This window comes from Tachysurus fulvidraco, chromosome 1, assembly GCF_022655615.1.
Source record: "Tachysurus fulvidraco isolate hzauxx_2018 chromosome 1, HZAU_PFXX_2.0, whole genome shotgun sequence".
In the NCBI taxonomy this organism is placed as follows: Eukaryota; Metazoa; Chordata; class Actinopteri; order Siluriformes; family Bagridae; genus Tachysurus; species Tachysurus fulvidraco.
This window is the reverse complement of record NC_062518.1, coordinates 19,162,210-19,174,286: the sequence shown is the minus strand read 5'-3', so window position 1 is coordinate 19,174,286 and position 12,077 is coordinate 19,162,210. Positions and strand designations below refer to the sequence as shown.

General features: G+C 40.9%; 1 protein-coding gene across 1 annotated transcript; it reads left to right on the top strand.

The window, feature by feature from the left end:
* The first annotated feature begins 2,798 nt into the window (after nucleotides 1-2,798).
* LOC113649178 (protein shisa-like-2A) lies at nucleotides 2,799-6,158 on the top strand. The gene is made up of 3 exons (XM_027156830.2): nucleotides 2,799-3,227; nucleotides 3,785-3,921; nucleotides 4,501-6,158. Exons 1-3 carry the CDS (start codon nucleotides 3,040-3,042, stop codon nucleotides 4,656-4,658), a joined length of 483 nt encoding a protein of 160 aa, XP_027012631.2. The 5' UTR covers nucleotides 2,799-3,039; the 3' UTR covers nucleotides 4,659-6,158.
* The last annotated feature ends 5,919 nt before the right edge of the window (nucleotides 6,159-12,077 follow it).

Genomic DNA, 12,077 nt, shown 5'->3' with positions numbered 1-12,077 from the left:
ATTTCCCTTTGTTGTGTGCGGATAACATTAATTTCAGTTGGAAATGCCAACAGAGGATTGTAAATTACATCAGATTAGTCATTTTAATAAATGGATGTCATTATACCTGCTCCATGGCATGGCGTTCGTTTTTCTATCGTTCAAGGGATGAAACTTTAAAGAGCTTGAACGCTGAGAATGTGAACAGCTGCAGTTTAATTAGTATTTATAAAGTCTTTTGAACAAAGTTAATTAACAGTGTTTCAGCTCGTTTCACAATGGCAACTTTGACCGAATCTTTAACCACAATTAAAAATGTCCTGTTTCTCGGTTACTTTAGAGTGTGTGACAGCAACTAGTTGGTTGTAGCTCTTTGTTTCCTAGTTTAATTGTAAATAAAAATATACCAGCATGATTTCTAACTTCTGATTGGGTGGGTAGCTTACAGCCAATAGATAATGATCTGTTTGCGGTATCCCAACACAAAGCCTCGCACCCACAGGACAGAATAGTTTTTCACCAAATTTATTTGTATTGCACTTTTAACAATTCACATGGTCTCAAAGCAGCTTTACAGGAAGTATAGAAACAAAGAATAAATAAATAAATAAATAAATAAATAAAATGTAAATAAATAAATACATACATTTAAATATTAAATTTAATTTAAAAATTTTAATCTAACATTTAAAATACTATTTATCCCCAACATCTTATCGCTAATGAACGAGCCTGACGTGACAGTGGTGAGGAAAAAGGAAAACCTTGAGAGGATCCAGACTCAAACGTGAACCTCATCCTCATGTGGGTGACAATGGACAGTTTATAATAATGCAACCGAGAGCGCGCCTCATGCTAATGTCAGTTTACACGTTTACAGGCTTTAGGTCCATACTGACTTTTATTTTTTTTTTTTGCACTACCAACTTTTACCTGGTTTTAATTGGACCTGGTTTTCGCCCGTCCTTTCCCAGGTACAGACGTGACTGCTACACACTTCACATCTCTGATCATCACCTGCCCGGTATCACTTCTTTCTTTTCTTTCAAAAAGTCTTGAATGCATTGTCTATCTCTCACAGAACAATCTCCAAGATCCCAAGCAGTCTGGCTTTAAAGCAGCACATTAGACAGAGACAGCCCTTTTGGATGACTGTGAGAAACTACATGATGCTGTGCTTCTCCACTGGCTTCCAGTAACTACCTCAGTCGCACCCTCAGAGATACCAACACTCCTCGACTGATCCCACCATCTCTCAGGGTATTCTTGAACGCGTTGTCTATAATCAACTGTCTGTCTATCTCTCACAGAACAACCTCCAAGATCCCAACCAGTCTGGCTTTAAAGCAGCTCATTCCACAATACTACATGCTGCTAGATCAGCCAAACTGTCATCCGTCCTTATCCTTCTTGACGTTTCAGCAGCGTTTGATACGGTCAACCACAAGACTCTCTTGTCCACCCTCAGGAGTCTTGGGATTTGCGGATCAGTTTGGGAATGGTTCGCTTCCTACCTGGAAGGACGCTCATATCGGGTAACATGGAGGGGAGTGACATCTGCTCCACACAGACCCTTCACTGGTGTCCCACAGGGCTCAGTACTTGGTCCTCTTCTTTTCTTCCTGTATACTCACTCTCTTGGTGAAGTTATTTCCTCACATGGGTTCTCTTACCACTGCTATGCTGATGATACACAACTTATCTTCTCTTCAGATACCACAGCTTCTGATCGGATCTCAGCATGTCTGGCAGAAATATCATCATGGATGACTGCTCATCAGTTAAAGCTCAATCCTAGCAAAACTGAACTGCTGTTCATCCCAGGTGATTCATCCCCAGGTCATGAGCTTGCTATATCCTTGCACAACGATCTGATCTCCCCTTCAGCCACAGCTCGCTACCTTGGGGTAACCATGGACAACCAACTGTCCTTTTCCTCTCATGTTGCTAATGTGACTCGTTCATGTCCGTTTCTTCTCTACAACATAAGAAGGATTCGGCCATTTTTGTCCACACAGGCTGCTCAGGTACTTGTTCAGTCTCTTGTCATTTCAAGACTGGATTACTGCAGAAAATGCAGCTGCCCGGCTTGTTTTCAACCTGCCTAAGTTCTCCATACCACCCCGCTCCTGCAATCCCTCCACTGGCTTCCGGTAGCTGCACGCATCAGATTCAAATCACTGATGCTGGCCTACAAAGCTAAAAACGGACCAGCTCCTTCTTACCTCAAAGCCCTCATCACTCCTCGCACTGCACCCTCCAATCTACCAGCACTGCTCGACCGCTTCCACCATCTCTCAGGGTAAGGGGCAAGTATACAACAAGACTCTTTTCTGTTCTGGCACCAAGGTTTTGGAATGAACTTCCCCTAGAGGTCCGGACAGCTGAGTCACTGAGGCTATTTTCAAATGATGGTTGGAGACCTTCTTATTCAGGAAACACTTCAACTAGACTAGCACTTTCTCCCCTGTTTGTGTGTATATTAAAAATAGGCTCATGGTATCCTAAGTTTGTAACCTAGTGAACCAAAGTTAATGTATTCTAAGATAGAGATTTAAATGCACTTTTGTATGTCACTCTGGATAAGAAAGTCTGTTAAATGCTGTAAAGGTTAATGTTCATTTGTACCAGCATGCTTTAATATAATTCATGTTCTTAGCCAAATTAAGCTAGAACCAAGTCACCCTCTCATCAGCCTCTCTGTTTTCCTTCCTTATAGTAAATAAGAAAAAGGAGTGAATGGGAAACTCGGACACTTGAGACTCCTTCCACTGCTGTTGAATTATCAACACCTTTAAAAAAAAAAACAATTTTGATGATGATGTCATCAGTTTACCTTGTGACCAATGAAGAGCCAGAATTCAGCAGCGCTTTAATACGGTATAAAACGTTTTCTTACATGCACGATTAGTGATCGGATAGGAAGTGTTCAGAGCAGCTGTGTAGTGCACTACATCTTCAACAGACAGAAGAAGACTGATGGAGAGGAAGTAAAGAAGACTGATGATGAGGGTTAGGATCAATGAGGTTCAGTGAGGGTGTACGCTGTTTGAATGAGATATGAGAATGAGTGCCATGTGTGTGAGTTACTACACCGCGGAGAAGGAGCTAGTGCCAGCGTTCACATGCCCGAAAGCCGGTGGCGACGAGCGTGCGCGGTTCTGCTGCGGCTTCAATGACGTTAAATACTGCTGCGATGATGCCAACAGCTTCTTTCCCTATGAGTATGGATACATGTGGTGGCTCAGGTAAAGACAAAACCAGTCGAACGAAAGCATTTCAGCTTTTTTGTTCCTTTAACATCTACCTTTACACCCATGTCTTACAATGTACATTGTAAATGTTTAGTTTCTTTCTTTATTTGTTTGTTTATTGCAAAATCCTCATATAAATACAGCGTATGGAAATGATGCTTGAACAGTGTTTATAGTTAAATAGAACCGGGACCTGAATGATATTATTACTAGAAATGCTAATTGCTTTATTTTGCTGCCCATCCAGCCAGACACGTGAGATTTGTGCATTGTGTACGTCGTTCAGGTCTTAGACGAGATCGACAGACAGCCACGAATACAATACAGTAGGACAGAAATGAAAGGTGTAAATGTACAGGGGGAAAAAAACACTTCACTTTATCGAGCTCACTTTGGTTACTTAAAATTAAAATCGGGATCTCATACAGAGATACAAGTAATAATCTCGAACATCTGCTGGAATAACACAGTACTGCTGGTGACTGGTAACTGTTAAAGAAATGCGTCCTAAATAAACCTACAAATCTGTCTGTCTTTTTATCCGTCTTTAGTATCGGTGCTCTCGTAGGTCTGTCCGTAGCTGCAGTCGTTCTCTTGGCCTTCCTCATCACCGTGTGCGTTCTCTGCGTCCTCTTCATCAACGTCAAACCCAGTCGGCTGGACAACGGACTTCCCCTCAGCGAGCCGGGTCAGTGAACATCACGCCAAAGCCCAATGCATGTACAGATAGATACATTTCTATTTTTAATGTTTTTATTGGGGGGGGGCACGGTGGCTTAGTGGTTAGCACGTTCACCTCACACGGTATAAACCCAGGGTTGGGGGTTCCATTCCCACCTCCACCTTGTGTGTGTGGAGTTTGCATGTTCTCCCCGTGCCTCGGGGGTTTCCTCCGGGTACTCCGGTTTACTCCCCCGGTCCAAAGATATGCATGGTAAGTTGATTGGCATCTCTGGAAAATTGTCCGTTGTGTGTGAGTGTGTGAGAGAGTGTGTGCCCTGCGATGGGTTGGCACTCCGTCCAGGGTGTATCCTGCCTCGATGCCCGATGACGCCTGAGATAGGCTCCCCGTGACCCGAGAAGTTCGGATAAGCGGTAGAGAATGAATGAATGAATGAATGAATGAATGAATGAATGAATGAATGAATGAATGTTTTATTGGATTCTATTTTAATGCGAGACAACACCAGTGATCTACACCATATTCATTTATAAATAACCCATAATACATATACAACTTTTACGTTGTTTCTCTCTCTCGATGCAGGCTGTGAGCCGAGTCCTGCTCCCAGCCATTCCACAGGACCACAGGGTTTCCACAAACATTTCCCAAGCAGCAAACTGCACTGTGCCGAGCCTGAGCGTCTGTTTCAGCCATACTTCAGGGTCACCATGGCCAGAGTGAATGCTGAAGGACCCTCGTAGATACCGATTGGTGCTTTTATTCCTCCAGTCACAGTCACAGCTCAGCTTCGTTTTTCATTTCAGTCTGAATGACCGACGACTGCTAAAACACGACACAAATGCAAACAAATGGAGGCCGAGCATGGACACAGAGACAAAAACTCATCCCAGCAGATGTGCGCTCCATGTAAATCGTTCAATCACGTCGAAAGCTGGAAAGCGATCGAGCGAAGTGAAGTATTATCTGTGGATTCCTGCTCTTGATCGCAGACCCTATTTCAAAAATTATACTTAAAATAAGATGTTGAAAGAAATTAACAGAAGGTTCCGTTGTTTTGTGTCTTTTCTTTTCTTGGATTTTAGAAGGTAAAAAAAAAATAACCCTGCATGGCATTGGATGTGAGCCAATGTACTCAAATGTTTTCTTATTTGATCTTTGAAAGGATCGAACTTGAGCCAAGAGTAAACGTGAAGACGCACCGTGGCAGAGATGAAATTGAAATTCCTGTAGACGTGACCTGGCCTTATGACATGGCAACCGATTATTTCTTCATATGATGCTGTTAATTAAAATGTGCCGTATTCTTTGATGTTTAAATCAGTACGGAATTTGCATCTGCAGGATACTATGCAAAACTGTACAGATCTGGCAACCAGCACTATTTACCAGCTTGCCGAAGGCCGCGGATTTAGTTTCAATTCGGATTCAAGCAGAAAAGGCTTGCTACTGGCTGAAATGTTTGACAAGGGCACTGCTGGGGAGCCTGGTCTTTATTCCCTCATTCCCATTTCCACACATCACCATAGAGCTGGACAATCCTAAGACTCTTAGGTGAGACTCAGAGACTCAGAACCAGCGCCTGGTTCCTCTCAAGGTTTTTCTTCTGCATTTAGTCTCAGGGTCATTGTTATCCTTCTGATTTCTTCGGAATAAAAATCCATCCTGCTGGTGGTCATGACGTTGTATATTGTTTCTTGTGCTTTGGAAATAAATTTGATCTGACCTGAGAATGAGAAAGACTGACGACTTTCATCAAAGCAAATCTCTAAAAATTAAAATGAGTTCCAGAGACTTCCGGTCGGAACACCGTTAAGATGGTCGCATAGCGAGAGAGCTCCCGGTAGAACCAGAGAAATTAAGTAAATTCCCCCATTCAAGTCGAGTAAATAATTTAATAAAAAGCATAGAAAAGGGGGTAAGAACCATAATTCCACTCAGAGCAATTAAAAACCGTCATAAGACAAGGAGTGAGAAAGACGGGGCACAGCAACGTAGCAATAATAGCAGCTAACAGGTCTAAGCTAGCGGAGAAATGTCTGACCTGGAGTTGATTCTGCGAGAACTAAGAGAGTTTCGCCGAGAAAATAAGGAACAATTAGAGACAATAAAAGAAGAAATTGTAAAGGTGAATGCCAGACTGGACGAGGCAGAAGGGCGAATTGAGAAAGCAGAGGAGAGGATCCAAAACACAGAGGAAGTTATCACGGCTATGCTACAGCTGCACACTAAAATGGAGGATAAGCTGCTGGATTTGGAAAGTTGCTCCAGACGCGATAACATAAGGATTTACGGGGTGCCGGAGGATGCTGAGAAGGATTCAACAACGATGGTTTCGTTTGTGGAAAATTTACTACATGGGGGCCTCGAGTTAGCAGAGGACATGCCCGACCTGCAGATTGAGAGAGCTCATCGGTCAGTGAGACCGAAACCGCCAGCAGAGGCGCCGCCACGCTCCATTATAATTAAGTTTTTGAGTTTCAAAACAAAAGAGACAATACTCCGCAAAGCATGGCAGAGGAAAGGGTTTACCTGGCAAGAAAACCACTTAAATCTGGACCACGACTATCCACCTCAAATACTCAAAAAAGAAGAGAATATTCTGAGATCCACAAAGTGCTGAAAGAAAAAAATGTTCCATTCCAGACCCTCTTCCCAGCCAGGCTGCGCGTGAAGCACGATGACGGAACCAAAACCTACGATAATATAGAGGAGGCATCAGAGGACCTGCGGAGAAGAGGTTACACTGTGACAATCACTAGGCCTCCGGAGACACTCTTGGAGCAGGTGCAGCAGTTATCATGGACAAGAGTGGACAGACGAGCGAGGAAGGACACACTCAAAGCCGGGCGGGAAACATGCTACAGGGAGAAGCTCCGAGCCTTCAGAAGGCCATCATCAGCCCCCTCCGGGACCTAAAAGATTTAACCCAAAGTTTGAGGAAGACGGAGTTAATAGTGGAAGCTCTAGAACTGTACTGTAATTAAGGGTGGAATTCCATGACAGGATTGACTGGTTCGTTCGGGATTTTTCACCTTTGCCCCCCCCCCCCTTCTCCCTTTTCTTTCTCTCTTTTCTTTTTTTCATTAGTGTTCCACTATGCGGCTGTTGCAGGTAAGGGCCTCTCCCTCTGGATTGAAGAGGGGGATTTTTCCCTTTGAGACACTTTGGGAAGCTCAAAAGGGTCAGGTTAATAGACCCCTACATAGGAAGTCACACGGACAAATTGTGTTCAGGTTTATGTTTTTTATTATTATGTTAGGTGTTCATTCCCTGCCAGTTCTTGCAGGGAGGGGGAAGCGCACCAGGTTTTTGAGTGGAGTGAAGAGGGGAATCACATAGATGCAAAACAGGTCTTTAAAGGTAGCATCATTTAATATAAATGGAGTACTCAATCCGATTAAAAGGGGGAAAATCTTATCAAAATTAAAGAAAGATAGGATTCAGATAGCTTTTTTGCAGGAAACACATCTTAATGACTCTGAACATGCCAAATTGAATAAATCAGGATTTAAACATGTCTACTATTCTTCCCATAGATCAGGAAAGAGGAGAGGAGTGGCGACTCTGATATCCGGTGCTGTAAATTATGAACACATATCAGAACTGAAGGATAGTGAAGGCAGATTTGTGATGGTTATGGCCAAAATAGAAGGAATAGCGATGAGTCTCTTTAACGTGTATGTCCCTCCGGGCAGTGACTGGTCCTTTTATAAATATATAATTGATCTAATGACAACAAAAAGTCAAGGGATTCTAATATGTGGAGGAGATTTTAATATCCGATTAGACCCGAAAATTGATTCATCAAATGGGAGATCTGGTGCCAAAAGCATTTGTAGAAGATTAAATACTTGGTTGAGTGAAGTGGGGATTGTGGACGTGTGGCGAGAGATAAACCCGACAAACAGAGATTACTCGCACTACTCATCCGCTCATAATGTTTACTCGCATATAGATTACTTTTTTATGCTTAAAGGAGATCTTGCAAGGGTAGATGATTGTGAAATAAAAGCTAGTACAATTTCAGACCATAGTCCCATTTATATGTCAGTCCATATGAATATTAAGAAGAAATCCACTCTTTGGAGACTGAACTCAAACATTCTGAATAACCCAGCTACTAAGGATAAATTGAAAAGAGAAATTCGATTGTACTGAGATAATAATGACAATGAAGAAGTGACCCCACCTATTCTCTGGGATGCATTAAAAGCAGTGATTAGGGGCAAAATAATAGCCATATCCTCATATGAGAAGAAAATGAAAGGGATAAAACTCCAAAAATCGGAAGAAGAATTAAAGAGACTACAGGAAGAACATGCAAAGTCCTTCAAGGATGATAACAAACATAAGATTAAAAACTTAAAAAAAGAAATAGATGAAATAAACACGCAGGAAATTCAAAAAAATCTCCTCTTCACAAAGCAACAATATTATGAGGTGGGTGGAAAATCACTCAAACTTTTATCATATAAATTGAGAAAACAACAAGCAGATAGAACTATACACAAAATAAGAAACTCTGCAACAAATGAAATAGAAACCAGTCAAGAAAAAATCCAGCAATGCTTCCTAAAATATTTTAAAACATTATATTCTCAGCCACAGGAAAGCAATGACAATCAGATCGATGCTTTTTTGGCCCAGATTAATCTCCCACAGATCACTTATGAACAAAACAGAAAATTAATATCTCAGATAACAAAAGAAGAAAATCAGTAATCAGGAAAATGAAAGCGGGTAAGTCTCCAGGCACCGACGGATTTCCCACAGAATGGTACAAAGCAATGCAAGATCAATTAATTCCAACATTATTAAAAACATTTAATTGGGTTTTGGAAAATAAAAATATCCCCCCCTCATGGAGGGAGGCAATGATCTCGGTCATACCCAAAGAGGGGAAAGACAAATTGGATTGTGGGAATTACCATCCTGTAAGTCTTTTAAATAATGATTATAAACTATTCACCTCCATATTATCTAAAAGAATAGAAATGATATTACCAGAATTAATACATAAGGACCAGACTGGCTTTGTTAGACAAAGACAGACCCAAGATAACATCAGGAAGACACTGCACGTTATGAGACGAATCACACAACAAAAACTGGAGACACTGATATTAAGCTTAGATGCAGAGAAAGCATTCGACTCTGTGAGTTAGTCATTTTTATATAAAGTACTTTCAAAATTTGGCTTCCATATGACTATAATTGATACATTTGCAGCTTTATACAATAAACCAACGGCTAGAATCAAAATCAACGGAGATCTAACCAATTCATTTATTCTGGAGAGAGGAATGAGACAAGGATGTTGTGCGTCGCCGCTCCTCTTTGCCCTGTTTATAGAACCCATGAGTCAACTGATTAGGCAGAGGTCGGATATAAAGGGGGTAACAATGGAATCTGGGGAGCAAAAACTGGCCTCATTTGCTGATGATTTGTTGATAAGCATCACACAACCCACTCAGACACTTCCAAAATTGATGAAATTACTAGAAGAATTTGGTTTCATTTCGGGTTATAAAATTAATATCAACAAAACCCAAATATTAAAATTCAACTATGAACCACCAGCTTCGATTAAGACCATGTACAATTGGAATTGGAATGCTGAGTCTATAAAATATTTGGGTGTTTCTTTACCTAGGGACTTCTCAAGACTATATAACATTAATTACGGCCTACTAAATTTAAAGATAAAATCAGATATTCATAGATGGAATGTTATTCCCTTTCTGAGTTTAAGTTCCTGCATAGAATCGATAAGGATGAATATTCTTCCGCAGATGCTATACCTTTTTCAATGTCTACCAACCAAAATACCTTCTAAACAATTCTTAGAATGGGACAGATTAATAGCAAGGTATTTGTGGCAAGGGAAAAGAGCCAGAATTAAATTTAAGACACTGCAATTAAGAAAAGAGAAGTGTGGAATGGGCCTTCCTTGCCTACAAGAATATTACCATGCAGCCCAACTAAGGCCCTTAGTCTGCCTATGTTCACCAACATATGCTGCAACATGGAAAGACATAGAAGGCACAAAGTTAAACGGAACACCAATAACAGCTCTACAAAGTGATATCAAATTACTAGAAGAACATGCCATCCCAGATGATTCTATAACAGGCAGCTATCTGAAGTCCTGGCAGGCAATAGTCAAAATGTGCAGATTAGGAGAAGCATCTAAAATTATGAGATGGTGTGCCTATGATTCAGACTTTGCTCCAAACAGAATTGATGGCAGATTTAAGACATGGATCTCAAGAGGCTTAACTACTTATCATTCATTTATTTACAAAGGGGCATTCCATAGTTTTGAAACCCTACAGAAAGATTATGGACTGGGAAAAGATTATTTTTTTAGGTACCTGCAATTAAGACAATACTTTAACAAAAATATTAAAGGGGTGTTAGGAACTAGTGAGTCAGGGTTCATGGAAGTATTTTTATCACTAACTAAACCCAGATCATGCAACAAGGTTATCTCCAAACTATATAATGCTATACAATTATCTAAACAAGAAAATACGGAATATATAAAGAAGAAATGGGAAAGGGAAGTAAATGTGAAGATCACACAGGAGAGCTGGGGGAGAATATGTCAGTCACAATGGTTATCAACCGGGTCAAATACATGGCGTGAGTTTTGCTGGAAGAATATCGCACGATTTTTTATTACATCCATTCAGAAAAGATACCAAGGCAGCGGAGATGCTTGTTGGAGACATTGTGGATCTAATGGAGCCAATCACTTCCATATTTTTTGGGACTGCCAGACAATAAGACCTTACTGGAAAGAGATCCATGAACACATAAACAATATATTCAATGTAAACATTCCATTTAAATGTGAAACTGTATATTTGGGTAATCTAGGGTTGGAAACATTGAACGTTAATGATAAAAAACTGCTTATGATACTATTGGCAGCCAGTAAGAAATCTGTTACGAGGAAATGGTTAAAAGTAGATCCACCCACTATTAATGAATGGATTGAAATGATCTATGAGATTTATGTTATGGAAAAGATATCCTTTTCCCTCAAAGTTGAAAAAGATAAATTCTATAAGATTTGGACTAAATGGACTGAGTATGTAAAACCAATTAGACCTGATTTCATTTAACTGTATTTGTGCTCAATGTTGATCTGCCCTCTTTTATGTGATGTTTTACTTAATTGAGATGGTGCGCACCCCGGTTTTGTTTTACTTTGTTTCGCTTTGTTTTTGTTCTTAACTGGAATAATTTATGGTCCATAAAAGAAAAGGTCAGGAGGGCACTATGATCAATCTCATCTAAAATATCTATATCCATCTCCATCTATGTACTTGTACGACTAGAATTGTAACTAATGTATGTGATGTTAATCTGCCTTTCTGAATAAAAAGATAATTAAAAAAAAAAAGAAAATTAAAATGAGTTCCTGGAGGTTTATACTGTGCCTGCTTTGCATGTATTGCAAATGAGTTCTGTATATAGAAGCAGAGCTGAGAAAGACTGAATACAGCAACCATTTGCAGAGCTCGCACACGGCACCGTAGCGTAGCAGAGATGAAGTCATCCCTTGTCTTGTTTCTCCTGCTTTGTAGCATGGTTTGGTGTCAGAGAAGAGAATATATCTACATCGATACTCAAATGACCTGGTTTTCAGCTCAGAGCTACTGCAGAGAAAACTACGTGGATCTGGCAACCGTCACTTCTGATGAGGAGAACCAGAGACTGGTCACGGCTGCAGTTGTTAATGATATTTGGATTGGGCTGAACAGAACTGTAGCTTGTGTAGACATCTGGCAGTGGTCTGATGGAGAACCAGCTCAATTCTTTAAGTGGATGACTGACAAGCCTGATAATTGGCATTTTGAAGAGAGCTGCGTCAGCTTCACTTTCTTGGGCTGGAATGATATAAGCTGTGGATTATCCTTTCCATTCTTTTGCTCCTGGAGATTTGTTTTGGTGAAGGAGAACATGACATGGACGGACGCTCTTGATTACTGCAGAACTCACTACACCGGCTTGGCCAGCCCCATCTCTGAAAAGCAACTTTCCCTGGCTAGAACTGCAACAACTGGAACCCAAACCGTCAGCATCTGGACCGGCCTGAGATTCGTGAACGGACGGTGGGTCTCTGTGAGCAGTACGCCGTTGGGAAGCCT

Coding starts and splice junctions, on each gene's coding strand:
- LOC113649178 (XM_027156830.2), top strand. CDS start 3,040: ATGAGAATGAGTGCCATGTGTGTGAGTTACTACACCGCGGAGAAGGAG. Junction 3,228..3,784: donor GGATACATGTGGTGGCTCAG/GTAAAGACAAAA, acceptor ATCCGTCTTTAG/TATCGGTGCTCTCGTAGGTC. Junction 3,922..4,500: donor ACTTCCCCTCAGCGAGCCGG/GTCAGTGAACAT, acceptor CTCTCGATGCAG/GCTGTGAGCCGAGTCCTGCT.